The 20,871-nt window shown below is 44.6% G+C and overlaps 1 protein-coding gene and 1 long non-coding RNA gene across 5 annotated transcripts in view; both read right to left on the bottom strand.

The window, feature by feature from the left end:
* TMTC1 (transmembrane O-mannosyltransferase targeting cadherins 1) overlaps window positions 1–2,437 on the bottom strand; it is a 186,101-nt gene extending 183,664 nt beyond the window's left edge. For 3 of the 4 annotated variants that reach the window (XM_077339957.1, XM_077339959.1, XM_077339958.1), the window contains exon 1: window positions 2,287–2,437. In XM_077339957.1, coding sequence (XP_077196072.1) covers window positions 2,287–2,422 — 136 coding nt within the window. In that variant the 5' untranslated portion in view covers window positions 2,423–2,437. Of the gene's footprint in view, window positions 1–677; window positions 824–2,286 lie in introns of those variants that run through there. The other variant, XM_077339961.1, reaches the window with a different exon arrangement.
* A 7,883-nt stretch (window positions 2,438–10,320) lies between these two features.
* LOC143838534 (uncharacterized) lies at window positions 10,321–17,290 on the bottom strand. Its single transcript, XR_013231411.1, has 3 exons — window positions 17,185–17,290; window positions 12,860–12,956; window positions 10,321–10,809 (listed from the first exon to the last, which is right to left on the bottom strand). It is a non-coding gene; the product is annotated as an uncharacterized LOC143838534 (long non-coding RNA).
* Window positions 17,291–20,871: the final 3,581 nt, after the last annotated feature.

The raw sequence follows: 20,871 nt of genomic DNA, 5'->3' as shown, positions 1-20,871 counted from the left end.
AGCTTGTGGCCTGTTCTCTGGTTGCAACCATCACATCTGGATTTTTAAACTGTTTGCCTGTGTCCAAACAATTCAAACAAGTTCACCTGCGTGATCACGTATCACTTTTGCACAGCTTTTCTGACATGATACATTGGCATTTTCTGGCCCATAACCTGTGACACACGCACCTGCTGTTTAGATGCAAAGCCCCTCGGCACTGAGTCAGAACTGAACTTCAGGGGGGGGGGACATGGAGGAGATCCAGCCAGGAGGCCGGATTTGAATCCGAGCCATTTGTGTCCAAGTTCCCCGTAAACCTGATTACAAACGTCTCTCCCCCACTTCCTCCTCAGACAGAATAATGATCAGCCTCACACACAAATATCAGAAACAGGCTTAAGGGCACTTGAAGCCTCTTGTGAGAAAATGCCGTTCAATACACTTCACGGAGGTATGGGCAGGCGAATCTTAATTTTAATGAAACTCAAAGGGTGCATTTTCGTCTGAAAGCCACTTCACACAGTCATTTCAATATGGTGACGGGGCCTGGCTTGAAATCTACCAGAGAAGACCTGGCTATTACGGGCAGCTGTGCTACATCTCCAAATCACCAGGCAGCTCATGCTTAAAATTGCACCTTTTCCAAACCCATCCAGAGCAATATGCTGAGCAGAACAAGGGTTATTATTATTAACCTTGGAAAGATGGATTCTGACACCTGGGTGACGACTCATGATGGAGTTCAGTGGGGGTCTAGAGGCAAATCTGTAAGCAGCATTGCCAACCTCCAGGTGATGGATGGAGATCTGGGATTACAGCTGATCCAGCGACAGAGGTCAGTTCAGTCCGAAAAAATGGCTGCAGCGAAGAGCAGGAAGAGGAGGAGGAAGAAGAGGAGCTGCTTTTTTGTACTCTGTTTTTTGCTACCAGAAGGAATCTTAGAGCAACTTACAATCACCTACCCTTCCCCTGTCCACAAGAGACACTCTATGAGGTAGGTGGGACTGAGTGGGTGGGCAAAAGCTCTCCACCCAGCTCTCCCCCAAAAACAAAAATTAAAGTTAAACCAGCTCACAAGTCAGTTGTCAACCCAACCCAAATTGAGGCATATGAACATAAGAAGTGCATTATAGACCCCTAGTGCATCTTGCTCAGTGCTGACTTCTTTCCCTGGCGAAGGCTTAAGGATCACATTGAGCATCAGGTTGGACTAGATGGCCCCTTCCAACTCTAGGTTTCTAAGAAAAATGACCTTGCTCACTAATTGGGATCTTTGGAATATAAAGTTTTTAGTGTGATACTGTGACCCTCTAAATCATGGCTGCCAAGTGCAGCCTCATAAATTCCTAGAGATTTGGGGGGCATTTCCTGTGGCAGGGAGAATGTGGAGAGGGATTTTCCCTAGAAGCCGTAGTATACCATAGGGGTGCCCTTTAATGCTGCAGTTTTCTCCAGGGGAAGAGATATCTGTAGTCTGGAGACCAGTTGTAATTCCAGGAGAACTCCTTGCCCTGCCTGGAGATTGACAACCCTATGTAAGTCAAAGTCCCTTCTGAATAATTTAAGATCAGAATTTGAAAAACATGTTAACTTTCAGTCCTGATTTCAGTCCTGGATCCTCCATGTCAATCACACTAACTAGCCTTTGCTTCCAACTGGGTAGTGAAAAACCTCCATATTCTGCCTTCATTCCTGTTTGCATATGTAATTGTGTGGTATCCAGTTACAAAAATCAAGATTCCCCTGAATATATTGCTTGTTAAACCATGTGCAGACATCCCCCTTAAACATATCCTCAACATACTCAGGATAGCTTTTCATGCAAAGTGGGACCCCATCCCATGCAAAAATGCTTTCTCTATTTCAACCAGTGCTGTGCTGCCAACAGTGAAGGAGAGCAGTTAGATTTTCCCCAGCAACACTAATTGCTGAAGAAAAACTTGATTAAACGCACATATGGACTTACTTATGTTTTGTTTCCTTTAAAAATATAATGCGTCTCGTTTACAGTACTTGAGTGGGTGGGAAGAGAATAGGGTGGGAAATGAGCTGAATACATGTCCTTTAGGATTTTCCCTGTATTCTTTTCATTTGCAAATACATTGTAAGTGGTGATCAAACTGGGACCCAAATGTCAAATAAAAGCCAAGACGATGATGAGAAAGCAAAATAGAAAAGAAAGAACAAGAAAAGATCACTAAATATCAAGACTTACAAATAGAATGCCTCTGTGAGATGAACATTACAACTGTGACAATTGTCATTGGAGTTCTTGGAGCAGTGCCTAGAAGTTTCAAGAATCACCTGGACAATCTGGCCATTGAGCAAACAACACCAGCTCAGCTCCGGAAGATAATGTCGCATGAAACAGCAAGAATCCTGTGAAGATACATCTGCTGTTCCCAAGAACTTGGCTAGATCTTGTATTGCAGAACACCATCAACCTGTAAAATATCTGATTGCAAAATTTTATTTTATAATAATAATAAAATCCAGTTGCTGAAGTTAACAAAGAATACAAAGCCACAAACCTAACATCAAGATTGTAATCCCGAACAGGCCAAAAATCCACTCCCATATGTATATTTATGATTGTGGCCCATTATACTTATTAGTCATCAAAGGACTTTACAATATTAAAAAATTACAACAAATTACATGTGTGCGCATATGGTACACACATGATACAAATGCTCTATAGTCATGTGTCAACAACAGATATATAGTGTTCCCTGGGTACTTGTGCCGACTTAAACTTTCCTTTTGACTCATCTACCCATTGTGGAGCATACATTTTGGATCCAGGACTGCGTTTCCCGTGTTTGCTGTTCCTGATAAGACAATTAGCCTTCAGGTGGGGGCTGGAGACCACCTGCAATTACATCTGATCTCCAGACTAAATGATTTGCTTATTTCTTTATTTAAAACTTCTCCTGGAAAAAAAATGGCTGCTCTGAAAGGTGGGCTGTATGGCAGGGGTAATCAACCTGTGGTCCTCCAGATGTTCATGGACTACAATTCCCATGAGACCCCGCCAGCGTTTGCTGGCAGGGGCTCATGGGAATTGTAGTCCATGAACATCTGGAGGACCACAGGTTGACTACCCCTGCTGTATGGCATTGTACCCTCCTGAGGTCCTTCCCTTCTCTAAACCCTACTCTCTCAGGTTCCAACCTTAAATCTCCAGCTATTTTCCAAAGCAGAGCTGGCAACCTTAGTTACTGATTTGGACTGAGACTGCCACTCACATGGAGAAGAAACGGATTTGGCCTTCCCCTGTGCTGTTGTCCTTTCTCAAAAGGGGCGTGACTTGGGCTGCTGTTTCCACATCTGAACAAACAGCCCTCCCAGAAAGACTTCAGGTGATGAAAATTGTGAGGAACGGACCCAAGGCCCCCAACCCCAGATTCTCACCGGATTGAGAACCCAGGTCATCCAAGTCCAAACTGAAACGACAATGGCACAGTGGCTCTTGTTGTAAACAGTGCTTTTTGGGCTGTGCATTCTCTTTCTGGAAAATATTAACTTACGTTACAATATTGCTCTAAGAATGAATAGGAATTCAAAATTTGGGTGCCAAAACACTGAAGATGAAAGAACTGCCAAATCAGAACTCAGTATTTGGTCCCCATTCCAGCTTCCAGAACTGACCTAACACAATATCCCACCATGTCATATATATTTTTGGGCAATCTAGAATAAGATAGAATCATAGAATCATAGAGTTGGAAGGGACCTCCTGGGTCCTCTAGTCCAACCCCCTGCACTACGCAGGACACTCACATCCCAATCGCTCATCCACTGTCACCTGCCACCCCCTTGAGCCTTCACAGAATCAGCCTCTCCATCAGATGTCTATCCAGCCTCTGTTTAAACATTTCCAAAGATGGAGAACCCACCACCTTTCGAGGAAGCCTGTTCCACTGAGAAACAGCTCTAACTGTCAGGAACTTCTTCCAGATGTTTAGACAGAATTTCTTTTGAATTAATTTCATCCCATTCACTCTATATTTCTATCTTTATATTTCCAACGTTATGATGGTTTTTAATTTAGTCTGAGGAAGAGTGCATGCACTCAAAGGGTTCACTCCTTGCATAAATCTTCGTTGGTCTTAAAGGTGCTATTGGCGTCTATTTCTGTTGTCCATCTTACATGGCAGCCTTTTAAATACTTGAAGATGATTATCAGATCCCCTCTCAGTCATCTCCTCTCCAGGCTAAACAGACCAAGCTCTCCCAACCTTCCTTAATACAGTCTCCAAACCCCTCACCCTCTTTGTTTCCCTCCTCTGGACACGCTCCAGTTTGTCTGCAGCCCTCTTCAAGTGTGGTGCCCAAAACTGAACACAATACTCCAAGTGAGGCCAAACCAGAGCAGAGTAAATCAGAGCAGAGATGTTTAAATTATGTCTGTATTTTAACTGTAGAACAGCCTGTGTTACCAGTGATGCATCATCTTCTTTCTTTCCCTCTTCCATTCTCTGATTTGTGTAAGTTCCCCAGCCCCCAAAATCTGTTTCCATCTTGCATTTGATGAAAGCTCAGATTTTTATCTCATCTTCCTCCCCATAACTGTGTACAGAGAGCAGTGAAACAAAAGACAGTGAGGTGGGGAAGGAATCCAAAGTCTCAAAACATCACTAAATTGTCTCAGGGGAAGCTTGCTGAGCAGGATGACTAAGCATGTTTTGGGATTTCATTTGATACGCTTTAGTAGGGCTGAATTTTTCACTGTTCCTAATTCAGTTTCAGTTTTGTTACTGATAATTAAGCTGACCTTTCAATATCAGTGTGATCTGCCACAAATACTGGCTATTTATTTTGGTGTCATGAACAGCTTCAACTGTCCCTTTCCGCACATGAAGCCGCACATAAAAAGAAAAGATGCTTTTTCTTCAGGCCAGTTTAGTGTAGTGATTGAGAGCAGCGGCTTTTAATCTGGTGAGCCGGGTTTGATTCACCACTCCTCAGCCAGCTGGGTGACCTTGGGCCAGTCACAGCCCTGATGGTGCAGTTTTATTATTATTATTATTATTATTATTATTATTATTATTATTATTATTATTATTGTTTGTTTGTTTGTTTGTTTGTTTGTTTGTTTGTTTGTTTATCATACTTCTATACCGCCCTCCCCGGAGGCTCAGGGCGGTTTACATTATAACAAAGAACCTTATATAAAACAGTCTGTAGAATATGTACATCAATAACCAACAATTGCAACCAAACACAACACACTATAACAGTAAACAGTCGTGATACAAACAGGTCCAGGGCTATATTATTATTATTATTATTATTATTAATAATAATAATAATAATAATAATAATAATAATAATAATAATAATAATATCCTGCCTCCCCCCGAAGGCTCGAGGCGGCTCACATAAAATCCCATCCCCTAAAAATCCATAACAATAACATAAATTACAGTAATAAGAACCAATTAATCAACAATAACAACAATAGATGGCATAGTACTAATCATCGAGTCTCCGCAGCCTCAGTTACAGGGAGGTGGAGGGAGCTGGCACTCATTACCGCCAGAGCTCTCTCAGTCCCACCTACCTCATAGGGTGTCTGGTGTGGGGAGAGGAAGAGAAGATGATTGTAAGCCACTTTGAGACTCCTTGGGGTAGTGAAAATCACAGTATAAAAACCAATAAAATTGCCCATAAGCATGTTGATCGAGCCACATCAGCTGGACCATAAACAGGACTCTTTTAAACAACCTTGCTCCTGGCCGGTGAATAACTGCCTGAATTACAGAAACATTTTAGGTGACATTTCTTCCTCTGTGCTGGTAGACACTTCACATGGTTGAATATCTGCATGTCAGTCTGGCCTTAACTAGGAACCAAGCCAGTACAAGAGATGTCAGCACTAGACATAATGACAGACAGGATTAGGCCAAGAAGTAGCTACATTTCCTTTGGCATTGCATTAGACCCTTTCAAGGAACAGGCATCATTATGGTTGCCAATCAAGGGCCAGAGTGCTGTAGGGGTGACATCTGCCAGACGCCAGTTCAAATTGCTGATAAAATTGAATTCTGAGAGAATTCCGGGCCCTATCTCCAGATTATGAAGAGAAGGTTTCATGGAGGAGCCATAGAGTCTAAGAGCTATGCAAGAGAGGAGGAACTCTAAGCTTTCCATTTCTCTTAAGTTTCTCAGCCAGGGGTTTCTGAATCCCTGGGTTTTCTGGAAGGGTCTCTTAAATCGGTGGGAGTTAATTAATTTTTTATAGGATCATTGTCCATGGGTTCGTGATGAGTCGGACACAACTTCGCAACTAACAATCTTCGTCAGACTGACGAAGGGTGCTTGCACTCGAAAGCTCACACCTTTAATAAATCTTTTTTTGTCTTAAAGGTGCTACTGGACTCTGATTTTATTGGCTTTTGACCTGAATGTGTTGTTACAAGATCGTCATAGAACACAATCTCATATCCATACTGAGCTCCATCCTCAACTTTCCTCAAGCACAGCCCCCAAATTGCCAGGAAACTTCTCTGACAAATTGGCAGCCCTAATCCCCATTCTGACATGAAGAATCACTGGATCGGGGCAGTCATTCTTTCTACATTAATCTACCTCACAAAGAAGGAACAAGGTAGAACAATGTTATAAGCTGCTCTGAGTACTTGTTGGCCAGGGGTAAAACTGCCTTAGCAGTAGTGTGATAAGAAAGAATTGACCAATGACTTTTTAGCAGAATGGAGAGAAGTATTATTACAAATTTCTGCCAGTTCTTTCAGAACAAATCTCTCCTAAGGCACAGCTACAGGCACTGGCTCAAAAACTTGCAGATCAAAGCACCTTTTCTGTTTTGACAAACTGTAGTCCTAGTTTTCAGTACTCATTCCTCCAAAGAAAATATAAAGGATGCTGAGAATTCCTCACTATTCAGGAAATGCATGAATCTAAAACAAAAGAAGCTGTACTAAGGGAGACTATTTCAGTAGTAGAGAGGAACTGGGTGTATGGCTGAAATGAAGTTATTTTATTTTTTATTTATTACATTTCTATACCACGCTCCCTACGTGAGGCAGAGCCACTATAGTAGTGGAGAAGGCAGGGGGAGGGAGTAAAAGGAGGGTCAAGGGTGTGGTTAGTGACATCACTACTAGGGGCGTGGCCAGGTGACATCACTTCTGGGACTCCCTGAAGTCTGAAAAATTATTTAAGAGGCTCCTCCATGGTCAAAAGGTTTTAAAAAGACTGCTGTAGAAGCTGCTTGAAGACAGCACTTCTCTTATGATGGAATTAGCTATTTTCAAATAAGTGATCATGGTCGACACAACAACCTCCTAACATCTCCTGAAGCACTTCCTGCACCAAAGAACTAGAGGAAAACTGGGGCTGGCTCTTTGACTTTGAAAAGAGATGCTTTGGTGAGGAAGGAAGTATGCCTCAGGAAACACAGGACGGTTGCCATGACACCCGCAGTCATCAGAGTAGGACCACTGTTGTGAAGTAATCAGATCAATTTCCAAGAGGTCAGCTGGACAGAAAACTGATCCAAACTCTGGACTGGATCTAGAATGAACCTGTCATTCATGTCATGCAGTGACAGGATTATCATGACACGGTGGCAGCAGGAGCATCGAAGGGTTTGATAAACATCCATTACGCACCAGGCCCAGATTAGTTCAGATCTGGACCTAATAGTCCAGATTTAAAATCCAGCTTGGCGAAACTCCATGTCATCTCTAGATACCACATTTCACCACTGTTTTTATCCCTCTGAAATCTATGACCCTGTCCCATGAAAAGGGGGACTGATCAAGATAACTTTTCTCTCTCTCTCCCAAAATACTAGAATTTGAAGGCATCCAATGATGGGCAGTAGATTCAGAACGGACAAAAGTAAATACCTCTTTACACAGTGAGAGATTAAAATGTGGGATTTGCTTCCAGAGGCATAGAAGGCTTTAAAACGGAATTAGACAATTTTATGGATAGGCCTATCTATGGCTGTTAGCTATGGTGACTAAAAGGAATCTCCACATTCAGAGGCACTACATCTCTGAATACTAAGACCAGGAGGTAAGTCAGGAGAAGGCCTCAGCCTCTATCCTCTGTTGCTGGACCTCCAGAGGATTAGCCGCTGTGTGAGACAGGATTCTGGACTAGATGGACCACAGGTTTGATACAGCAGGGCTCTTATGTTCTGAAAAAGAACAGGATAAAAGGCTGAACTCTAAAGGAACTGTGCTAAAATACAGAACAAGGTGCATGTAGTGGTTAGGAGTGTGGACTTCTAACCTGGCAAGTCGGGTTCTATTCTGTGTTCCCCCACATGCAACCACCTTGGGCTCGCCACGGCACTGATAAAACTGTTCTGACCGGGCAGTGATATCAGGGCTCTCTCAGCCTTACCTTCCTCACAGGGTGTCTATTGTGGGGAGGAAAGGGAAGGTAAATGTATGCCACTTTGAGACTTCTTTAGGTAGAGAAAAGCGGCATATAAGAACCAACTCTTCTTCTTCAGTAATATCATCTTCCTCACAGGGTGTCTGTTGTGGGGAGAGGAAATGGAAGGCAACTGTAAGCCGCTTTAAGACTCCTTCGAGTAGAGAAAAGTGGCATATAAGAACCAACTCTTCTTCTTCTTCAGTAATATCAGGGCTCTCTCAGCCTCACCTCCCTCACAGGATGTCTGTTGTGGGAAGAGGAAAGGGAAGGTGACAGTAAGCCGCTTTGAGACTCCTTCGGGCAGAGAAATGTGGCATATAAGAACCAACTCTTCTTCTTCTAGTCACTCAACAGTAAAAAAGAAAAATCCTTATTAAGCACATAAACTCAGAAACTGTTTTTCTAACTCATCCCCCCCTTCCCTTCCCACACACAGATTTTACAGAATAATTCACTCAAGGGCAATGAAGAATGAAGTTACCACTGGAAACAGATGGTAGAGAACGCACATCTGCACACCCCATTCACGTTATCATTCTTATGCCATTCATTCCTCATAAATTAGATCCATTTAAAAACCACACCAAGATTTCCCTCCCCATGGGAATGCCAGCAGGAAAAAACGTGTGGTTTATGATCCCAAAGACCGGGTTCAGCACAGAGGCCCTCCACATCTGGCCTAGCAAGCGGGTTAAGCAACAGAGGACACCCCTCGTTTCGTTTGTCATGGCTGCCTGCAGAGCAACACAAAGTCGATTCAGGCCCTTTTAAATGGATTCTCTAACACCTGCGTCAAACAATAGCAGAGGGAAGGGAGAGAGTGAATTATTTCAGTCTAAGAAAAGATTAGCACAGCTGCTGCTGGATTAGCCACAGGGAATCTTCCTTTTCATCACAGATGAGAAATAAAATGGTCGCCATTGAGCCCACGACATCCCTGTGCTACATCTGTGGACAAAATCGGCGGTACTGAATTACGGCCACCAAATCCACGCAGTAGAAGGCATCGCCAGTGGATTCCTGGGTAAAGAGCTGGCTGCCGCAACTACCGTATTTACCGGCGTATAAGACGACCCCCTAACATTTCCACTCAAAATACAGTACTATGGGCCACTATGGGCAGCTATGTCTATCCCAACTGAAGTGCACCCGGCGTATAGGACGACACCCCCCCCCCCACTTGGAGGCATGTTTTTCAGGGGGGGAAAGTAGTCTTATAAGCCAGCAAATACTGTAAATCAGGAATTCCAAATGGTGTTTTGGGGCATACTAGAGGAACATGATGGGAACAACCAGCACGCTGCTAGCAACAAGTTGATTCAATGTTTAAAAGCTCTTTAAATGATCAGCTTGAACAGGGTGATATTTTGGGTCAGGAACAGACAGGGTTCAGGATGGGCAGCTCAGCTCTGTTTGCCATTATACCATCTGATGGGAAAATATATTCACTTTCCAAATGGTTGTCTTTATACAGCGTTTATCAATTTGAAAGGGGCTTTTGACGCTATTCCTTGGGAAAGACTCTGGGAAAAGCTGCGCTACTGTGAGAAGACTGTTTTGGCATATGAAAGAACTTCATGCGGACCTTCCAGCACAGGTGCACTGTGGTTTTGGCAACAAGTTGTCTGAATCATTTGATCTCGATTATGGGGTTAGGCAGGGATGCTTCTTGGCCCTAATTTATTTAACCTGTATACAAATGATCATTGTTTGCTCACTCTCCTTACTTGGCTTGTCAAGGAGTTCCAGCCTGTGGTTCCCAGGGCACATGGGTACAAGAAACATACTTTTGTAAAAATATATGTAAAGTTTATGAGAACAAGATATAGAATATCAATTTTTCAAGCAGGCATCAGAAGTCTCTAAAAGCAGGCAGGTTCAGCAAATAAGAAATGCTAGTTTAACTAACACAATGAAAGGTTGCATTAGAGGGCACATTCTTTCATTCATGAAATCTCGGACTTCAATTCATAAATGTTTAACACATTTTTAAAAATATATAAAATTAATTAACTCCCACCTATTCAGGAAGCCCAGGACCATGAGGAAACCACAGGATTTCACAAAAACCTATTTGACAAAGCCTGGTTTAAGATTCTCTACTGTATTGCCCATTTACAAACAGGGAGATCATAAGAAAAGCCTTGTCCCATAGAAACCCCAGTTAGGTAGCTTGACTCCAAAATCCTAGGCCAGTTATAGCTTTTGGCCCACCCGGGTCAGGCAATGATAATGAACTAATCAGGGTGCATTCTGGGTAGAATCCTCTAGAAGATTACCTCACCACTCTTGACTCTTCCCCTCCCATGGTGTCTCTTCCATTGTCAAGTACAGCCGATTAGCCCATTCCATACTTTGGCCTTGAAGATGATAAGAGGTCTGTAGGCTGCAGAGACCAATCAGTAACATCTGCCAGATGGAACCAATAAGTTACTACATACATTAATTCTTGGGCGAGCCTATTGTAATATTCTAGTTTTGCTCTATGCTCATGATCCTGTCCTATTATCTCAGATTAGAGTCTTTAAAAGCTCTTGTGATTCTCATTCACTCACTGATTCTAGATAATTTGTGGCTCATGTTTCTTTGAACTGTTCAGTTCTCTGGAGTTGTATCTGTCAAATACAGAAGCAAAAATTCTGCTTATAAAAACTGGGCATCTTGGAGAACAAAGGTAAGGGGAGAGATAGAAAATGTTTTCCTACCCAAAGCCACAACACTCGGATATGGGTAACCTAGGGTTGCCAACTCCAGTTTGGGAAATATCTGGAGATTTGGAGGGGAGTTAACTGGGAGTTATTTATTTATTTATTTATTATTTAATTTATATCCTGCCCCTCCCGACAAAGTCGGCTCGAGGCGGCTTACAAAAGATAAAAGGTAAAATACAAGAATCCCGCATATAGCCTTGAGGGTTAAAACCAAAACCTTAAACTTGACCCGGAAGCAGACTGATAACCAGTGCAGGTGTTTCAGCAGCAGCTAATATGGATCCTCCATGTTGTTCTAGTGAGGACTCTTGCAGCTGTGTTTTGTACCAGCTGCAGTTTCCGGATCAAAGCCATGGGAAGGCCCGTGTAGAGCAAGTTACAGTAGTCTAACCTGGAAGTGACCATTGCATGGATCACAGTGGATAAGTGCTCTGAGGACAGGTAGGGCACTAGTAGCCACACTTGGCGAAGGTGGAAAAACACCGTCCCTGCTACATTAAGGACCTGAGGCTCCATGGAGAGGGAGGCATCCAAGATCACATCCAAATTCCTGGGTGAAGGTGCAGGTGTTAGTTATACCCCGTCCAGGCATGGGAGACACACTGACTGTTCCTGCCCCTTCCCACCTAGCCACACAACCTCCGTCTTGGAGGGGTTGAGTTCCAGACATCTCTGCATGAGCCATCTAGCCAGGGTAGTCAAACTGTGGCCCTCCAGATGTCCATGGACTACAACTCCCATGAGCCCCCACCAGCAAATGCTGGCAGGGGCTCATGGGAATTGTAATCCATGGACATCTGGAGGGACGCAGTTTGACTATCTCTGATCTAGACACTGCTTCCAAACATCTGGCAAATGTATCGGGGGGGGGGGAGTCTGGCCGTTCATTCAGCAGAAAGTAGAGCTGGGTATCATCCAGCTCTCCAGCTACCACCTGGATGCTGGCAACTTTAATGTCCATGCATTGCCCTCTGCAGGAGTAAAAGGAACTTCAAGGTGGCAAATTTTGGGCGAGAGAACAGTGCCAGGGGAAAGTTAAATACTTTCTTTCCTGCTAGATGGATCTTCTCCTTTAATCACAGCTTGCATTTTGTTGGCTTTTTGAAAAATCACCAGAAAAAAATAAATGTACAACACAAAGCATGTAGTTTGCACTTGTAATATAACCCATGCGTAATTCTGCCTTCTAGCTGGAGGTAGTCATATTTATGCTCTTATTCATGCCCATTAGGAAAAGATGTCTCTGATGCAACCCAGAGTCAATGACGTTCATTATAGAGCTGTACAACTCTTGTGGCGCAGAGTGGTAAGGCAGCGATATGCTGTCTGAATCTGTCTGCCCATGAGGTTGGGAGTTCAATCCCAGCAGCCGGCTCAAGGTTGACTCAGCCTTCCATCCTTCTGAGGTCGGTAAAATGAGTACCCAGCTTGCTGGGGGGTAAACGGTAATGACTGGGGAAGGCACTGGCAAACCACCCCGTATTGAGTCTGCCATGAAAACGCTAGAGGGCGTCACCCCAAGGGTCAGACATGACTCGGTGCTTGCACAGGGGATACCTTTACCTTTACCTTTACAACTGTATGTTATTTTTGATCTTTTTAAAAAGATCTTTTTAGATTCAGCTTTAATATTTTTAATCTGAATTGATTTTAATTATTGTTTGTTAACGCACTTGTTTTAATTGTTTCCCTTTTGTTGTTATGATTTTGGGGGGCATAAGGCTGCAACAATAAACTTATTTGCTTACTTGCCTTCAAGCTTCAAAACTGGCTGTCCATTTCTCCACATCCATTTCTTGAAAGACCGCAAAATGTCATGACTGACTACATGGGTACAACTGCATCCTTTACAAGAAGGTTTAAAAATAAAGAAAAGAAGGAAAATTTGGAAATGTAATTTTGCTAAATGAGCACCAAATGCCTTCAGAATTTGATAGGATCTTTATCTCTCTATAATGTTATTCATTTCTGAAAGACAAATACCAGCTTCAGCAAAACCGCTGAAGCGCACAAGGCAAAATACACCTGGCACCACTTTTTGAATGCCAGATGAACATTTTCATAAAAGATGAATGTAAGATGAATGTTTTCCATAAAACTGATACAGTATATTGCTTTCTAGATCCTCTCTGGCTTTTGGAAAATAGCCAAAGATTTTTAACCAGCTCCTATCCCATGGCTGCTTTTAGCAGCACTTTGTCTGCAATAAAAAGTATCTGTAAACAGCCCGTGGCGCCACGGGCGCCACGGACTGTATAAAGGAGTAAGGGGTAGTGGGGAGGAGTTAGGGCGGGACCGGTCCGGGATAAAAACTCGGGGGGGCCAATCAGGAGCCGCGAAGCGGCTCCTGATTGGCCCCTCCGAGTGTCAATCCCGCCCCAAGCAGACAATGGGGAGCCGCGCGAAGCGCGGCTCCCCATTGCCTGCTTCACTCGCTCGGAAAATGGCGGCCCGCCTGGTGAGAGCCTCGGCTGGGGGGTGGGCCGGGAAGCCTTCTCTCGGCCGGCGGAGCGGCCTCGCAGCGTTGTGGACGCTGTGAGCCCGCTCCGCCGGCCGAGAGAAGGCTCCAGAGAGCCTCGGGGGGGGGGGTGGATGGGTGGGGGGGGGGGAAGGGAAGCCTTCTGCCGCCGGCCGCAGCGGGCTCACAGCGTCGTAGACAGAAAAAAAAACCCTGTAGGAGCCTTTCGCAGATCCAAGCAGCAGAAAACAAAACCCTGAAGGAGCCTTTCCCAGCTCCAAGCAGCAGAAAACAAAACCCTGAAGGAGCCTTTCCCAGCTCCAAGCAGCAGAAAAAAAAAAACCCTGTAGGAGCTCCAAGCCGGCACGCCCACGAGAGGCAGCAGAAAACAAAACCCTGTAGGAGCCTTTCCCAGCTCCAGGCAGCAGAAAAAAAAACCCTGAAGGAGCTCCAAGCTGGCACGCCCACGAGAGGCAGCAGAAAAAAAAAACCCTGTAGGAGCCTTTCACAGCTCCAAGCAGCAGAAAAAAAAACCCTGTAGGAGCCTTTCCCAGCTCCAAGCAGCAGAAAACAAAACCCTGAAGGAGCCTTTCCCAGCTCCAAGCAGCAGAAAAAAAAAACCCTGTAGGAGCTCCAAGCCAGCACGCCCACGAGAGGCAGCAGAAAAAAAAAACCCTGTAGGAGCCTTTCACAGCTCCAAGCAGCAGAAAAAAAAACCCCTGTAGGAGCCTTTCCCAGCTCCAAGCAGCAGAAAAAAAAACCCTGTAGGAGCCTTTCCCAGCTCCAAGCAGCAGAAAAAAAAACCCTGTAGGAGCCTTTCGCAGATCCAAGCAGCAGAAAACAAAACCCAGAAGGAGCCTTTCCCAGCTCCAAGCAGCAGAAAAAAAAACCCTGTAGGAGCCTTTCGCAGATCCAAGCAGCAGAAAACAAAACCCTGAAGGAGCCTTTCCCAGCTCCAAGCAGCAGGAAAAAAAACCCTGTAGGAGCCTTTCCCAGCTCCAAGCAGCAGAAAAAAAAACCCTGTAGGAGCCTTTCGCAGATCCAAGCAGCAGAAAACAAAACCCAGAAGGAGCCTTTCCCAGCTCCAAGCAGCAGAAAAAAAAACCCTGTAGGAGCCTTTCGCAGATCCAAGCAGCAGAAAACAAAACCCTGAAGGAGCCTTTCCCAGCTCCAAGCAGCAGGAAAAAAAACCCTGTAGGAGCCTTTCGCAGATCCAAGCAGCAGAAAACAAAACCCTGAATGAGCCTTTCCCAGCTCCAAGCAGCAGAAAAAAAAAACCCTGTAGGAGCTCCAAGCCAGCACGCCCACGAGAGGCAGCAGAAAAAAATTAACCCTGTAGGAGCCTTTCGCAGCTCCAAGCAGCAGGAAAAAAAACCCTGTAAGAGCCTTTCGCAGCTCCCAGCAGAAAAAAAAAAAAAAACCCTGTAGGAGCTCCAAGCCGGCACGCCCACGAGAGCTAGCAGAAAAAAATTAACCCTGTAGGAGCCTTTCGCAGCTCCAAGCAGAAGAAAAAAATTACCCCTGTAGGAGCCTTTCGCAGCTCCAAGCAGCAGGGGAAAAAAACCCTGTAGGAGCCATTCGCAGCTCCAAGCCGGCACGCCCACGAGAGCTAGCAGAAAAAAAAAACAAACCCTGTAGGAGCCTTTCACAGCTCCAAGCAGCAGAAAAAAAAAAACCTTTAGGAGCCTTTCCCAGCTCCAAGCAGCAGAAAAAAATTAACCCTGTAGGAGCCTTTCGCAGCTCCAAGCCGGCGCTCCCACGAGAGCTAGCAGAAAAAAAAAAACCCTGTAGGAGCCTTTCGCAACTCCAAGCAGCAGAAAAAAATTAACCCTGTAGGAGCCTTTCGCAGCTCCAAGCCGGCGCGCCCACGAGAGGCAGCAGAAAAAAAAAAACCCTGGAGGAGCCTGTCGCCGCTTCAAGCCGGCGCCCTGGGAGCCCCGGCAGCCGCCCACAGCGCTGCTGCTGGCGGCTCCCTGCCCTCATGGCCCCAGAACACAATGGAGCCGCCGGGAAAGCCGCAGAAGAACAAAAAAATGCAGAGGAGCCGCCGCAGCCCAGCGCACCACACCTGGTGCTCCTCGGCAAAAACTACGAGACGCCGAGGAGCCGCCGCCCGCCTCCTCTTTCAGGTAGCCTGTCCCTCGCTCTGTCCCTCGCCTGCCACTCGCTCTGGTCCCCACCTGCTAGCGCCCATTGTCTTCTTCATACAATGGGCTTTTTTACTAGTTTATCATATAATAATAATAATAATAATAATAATAATAATAATATAATATAATATAATATAATATAATATAATATAATATAATATAATATAATATAATATAATATAATATAATATAATATAATATAATATAATATAATATAATATAATATAATATAATATAATATAATATAATATAATATAATATAATAATAATAAGTACCCAGCTTGCTGCGGGGTAAACAGTAATGACTGGGGAAGGCACTGGCAAACCACCCCATATTAAGTCTGCCATGAAAACGCTAGAGGGGGTCACCACAAAGGTCAGACATGACCCGGTTCTTGCACAGGGGATACCTTAGCCTTAGCCTTAGCCTTAGCCTTAACAATAATTTGATTTCTATACCGCCCTCCCAGCAAAGCTGGCTTAGAGTGGTGTACAACATAATAAATATAGAATAGTAAAATTTAAAATCTAAATAAATAAATATAAACAAATAAATAAATAAAATAAACCAATCAGTCAGATCCCAATTAAATTGGGAATTTAAAACCACATGTTAAAACCACATCAAAACAATGTCAAAACAGTATCAAAAATAGCATCAGCATCAACAGGCAGATGAAATATTGCTCTCAGGTCTCCCAGAGCTACAATTTGTGGTAAGCCCTCTCCTCAGAAATGGCCTACCAGAGTGGCCTCCACTCCATCACTTGCCTCCCTTCAGCTGAGGGTAAACTGCTTCAGCTGTACTAGCTTTTAACTCTGGACTTTGAGTCTGAATGGTTTTCACATGTTGGACCCTCCTGTTGTCTGTTTCCTGCAGCTTCTGTTTTGTAAGCTGCCTTGAGGTTTGTGGAGAAGGCAGAAGATAAAATGAGTAACACCTGACCCTAGTGGCAGCCATTTTGTGGTGGTGTCTCCTCTTGGTTCTCAACGTTCAATAAGATTGTATTTCACTTTGAATGCCACTGCCCCCCAAGCCTCACGTGTCGAGGAAGTGGTGGGCTAGGAATATAAATGTGTTTGGTGAGTGAGTGAGTGAATTCATAAATGAGATTATGGGCCTCTGAACTAGATATTATAAAGGAGACAGCTTCATATTCTTTGTTTATTGCAGTTCTGCTATCAGGGCTTGGTGCTGGATGACCCCATTCTGTCCCCTTCCCCATTTTATGAGTATTTAGAACAAAAGTGCTTCCCCCCACACACACACACATCTCCCAAAAAACACCTTGGGATGCAGCCCCAAGGACCAGCACTTTCAGGTGAGGGATTAAACCGTTTCCCCTCTTTGTCAGAGCTTGCTTGAGCCATTCCCCGCTGGATAGTGTGTTCAGTCTGTTTTCCATCTCACGGGTGTTCTCCAAGGACTCCTTTTCGAGAAGAACAATGCAAACCTTGTTATTACCTTCCTTGTTGCAAGGCATGCTCATTCCATTAGGAAGCCAGTCTTCAGCCCATTTACTCCGGAGGAGCCCTGACAAAAACAATCAGTGGATTTAAATGTGTTTTCATTGCCATCTGCTCTGTTCAACACACCCTGTTCTAACCAAAAGAAAAAGAGAGAGAGAGAGAGAGAGAGAGAGAGAGAGCTTTATTTATTTATTTATTTTACGTTCCAGGTAAAATTGATCCAGCCTTATGGAAACAATCATCCCAAAACCGCAAAGAAGCATAGTTAACCGTGGGCAGCCTAAAGTAATTCAGTTAAGAGGGATTTGGCTATCATTGCAAGCATGGATGGGGTGTTGCCCCCCCACACACCTGTGAGATGGAGTCCGTTAAAAAAGAGAGCTAGAGATCCACCTGAAACAAGAAAAGAGATACAGAGGATCTCCGAGAAAGTCTTAAATCACCAGAATAGATATCCCTCTCCCCTTCTTTCTCACTCTTTCTTATATTCTCAAAGGAAAATGCCACTTAGGGGTTCTTTGTCCCATCAGCTTTTGGCACAATTCTGAATCCTGTTTCATAGGTTACAACCTGATACTACCTAAGTTATGTCTGCAACAGACTTTGCAAAGTGCAGTTCAAGATCTTCTCTAGCATACCCCGAAACATCTCCCCTCCTCTTCTTTTGCACTGAATGTCCAGCTGGTGAGATTATTTTGGTTCTAGGAGAACTCACCGCTCTAGTCTGGAGATAAATTGAAAAACTGAAAGATCTTCAGGCCTCACCTGGAGGTTAGCGGCCCAATGTGCGTGAATAACATTGCCCTATAGTTATATAGCCCTATAACTTGTGGCGCAGGGTGGTAAGGCAGCAGAAATGCTGTCTGAAGCTGTCTGCCCATGAGGCTGGGAGTTCAATCCCAGCAGCCGGCTCAAGGTTGACTCAGCCTTCCATCCTTCCGAGGTCGGTAAAATGAGCATCCAGCTTGCTGGGGGTAAACGGTAATGACTGGGGAAGGCACTGGCAAACCACCCTGTATTGAGTCTGCCAAGAAAACGCTAGAGGGCGTCACCCCAAGGGTCAGACATGACTCAGTGCTTGCACAGGAGATACCTTTACCTTTACCTTTATAGTTGGGGAAGAAGAAACAAATGGCATAGGCCCTATCAGGTGCTAGATTTCTCTGCTCTGGATTGGTCTCCAAGTTAAGTTACTACCTTCACTGTACCATCTGGAGTTTTCCTGTAATTCCAGCTGCATCTACAAATAATAGGACCTTCAAGTGAGAGGTCCCTACTTCCATGCCAATCTCTTTACTGAACAGAGTTTTATTCCAAAGCCATGTGTCCATAACCCTGGTCCTATTGATTAGCACTCCACCATATTTGTAATCCAGGAGGATATTCCCCACATGCTAGCACTTTGTATGTGGGAACTTTCTAAGTTGAGGGGCACCAACCAAGCACGGTGTTTCAATGCTTAGCCGCAGGACACTAGAGCTATCCTTAGACATTTTTCGCCCATGTGAAATATATTGTGTCACATAAACCAGTAACAAACCCCGAACTTTGTAAGATCAGCTATTTCTCCATAGGCATTTCTGCTGCCTATCAGTGTCTCCAGAATACAAACATCTCACCAATTTCCATAGCTGCTTTCATTTATTTCATTACTGAGGCTTGTGGTTTTTTAAAAAAAAATCTTACCCTTTTCTGCACCACACAGACCTATTCAAATATATCTTTTTTACACCAGACTTTTCAGTCAGCCCTGGACCCTGGGTACCTTGTTGTCCTGCAGATCTGGAGTAGCAAAAATGCATGTATTGAGAGGGTAACAAGAGGGGGACAGACCTGGCCTCTACCACCATAGAAAGCGCTGCTCTCTATAAAACATCACGCTGGAACTAAGCAGCTATTTAGGGACAGTCTAACAGACAAAGCAGGCTGCGTGGGTGTTCTCATTTGTCATAACTAGGCCTTCTATTAATTTACCAACCCAAGTTGGGAAATTACCCTGCCCTGACCTAATTTCCCATCTCCAAGTGTGCCACTCTAGGAACTTTCCCTAGCGTCTGTGGTAAAAAGCATGGAGACTAGAGGAGGCAGCCCAGAACTTCACCCAGAAGTGTCATTACCCCCTTCCAAAACTCTGGCCTCCCCAGGAACTACCCATCAGAGTCTCCTGGCACTTCCAGATGCAGTGTTGGCAACCTTAGGCATGAGCATTTTGGCACATACCTCCAACAAGTCTCCTCTGGCCCTTAAGGACCCAAAAGCCAAATGACGATCACATTGTTGGCGATCAAGTTCAGTGTGGCCTTCCTAGCTAGAATCTGTCCACAGGAATCCAGTCCCTTGTTAGATCAGTGCCTATCAGCACAAGGCAATGCCAGTAATTACTTACATGTCGTCAGGTTTAAGGTTATCAGCGGTGCAACAGCAGAGAGAAACGATTCCAAATCCCTTCTGCATCTCCCCCCATGATCTGACAAGTCGGACAAACACCCAAGAGCACCCACTTACACTTGTCAAGAGCCACGGCTAATAAAGAAGAATCTGATACTCCTTTGTATGTGTGTGATCTATGTACCTAAGCCGGCTATTTACTGAGAGATTAATGACTGCTCCAGGTCTGGTATTCACAGTACATTTCATTCCCCAAATGCACTTTCATTTAAAGTGTATCGTTAGGGCCCTCCTTATTACTCTTGCAAAATTGCACCGTCTTGCTTATTATTGCAGCCATGCAGCTGGTTGTAAAACTATGCCTTCTCCTTGGAGTATTAATTTTTACTACTAATAAAAATGAGCACAGCCATTGCAGGTTTTAGCAGTGAAAGCGGGGGAGTTTTCTAATTTGCGCACTCGAGGGCACTGCCCTCCGCCTGGTGCCAGGAATTCCAAGCATCCGGACGGATTAGCACATCCCAGAGTGTTGCTGGCATGGCTGTTCTAGGTAAATATAGACCCAGCAAAAGACCCTGGTCTCTTCACTGCTGCGGATGCAGTTGCTTCATGGAATGGGGAAAGCGTTGCTCAAATGTTCCTGAGCCAAAAGCCAATAGACCAGCAAACGCTGGCAGGGGCTCCTGGGAATTGTAGTCCATGGACATCTGGAGGCCCACAGTTTGACTACCCCTGCAATAGGCTCTTTTAAAATGTTAAAGAAATGTGAAAGTGTCCCATTAACTTCCACTAATCTTGTGGCACCTGCATTTATTATCAAGGGACATCTTCCAAATTGGCCCGGATGTTGCTAGAATTACTTAAGAAAAATCAAATTTGGGCTGATAGAGTCTGAGCTGATCATAAGAGCATAGGAAAAACCCTGCTAGATCAGACCAGTAGTCCATCTAGTCCAGCATCTTGTCTCACACGGTGGCTAGACAGTTTCTGTGAACAGCCAGCAATAGGGCATAGACTAGACACAGGGGTAGCCAAAACTGTGGCTCTCCAGATGTCCATGGACTACATTACGAGCAGTAGGGGCTCATGGGAATTGTAGTTCAGGGACACCTGGAGAGCCACAGTTTGGCCACCCCTGAACTAGAGGCTGAGGCCTTTCCCTGATGTTGCCTCCAGCATTGAGATTCAGAGGGTGAAAGATTGAATGTGGAGGTTCCCCTCAATTACTAGGTCAAGGAGCCCACGTAAGAGGATGTTCAGTGCCTTCTATTCTGGCCAGGTTTACGGGTCGTTC

This window comes from Paroedura picta, chromosome 5 (genome assembly GCF_049243985.1).
Source record: "Paroedura picta isolate Pp20150507F chromosome 5, Ppicta_v3.0, whole genome shotgun sequence".
Lineage (NCBI taxonomy): Eukaryota > Metazoa > Chordata > Lepidosauria > Squamata > Gekkonidae > Paroedura > Paroedura picta.
The sequence above is the reverse complement of the archived record's forward strand: the minus strand, read 5'-3'. Positions and strand labels throughout refer to the sequence as shown.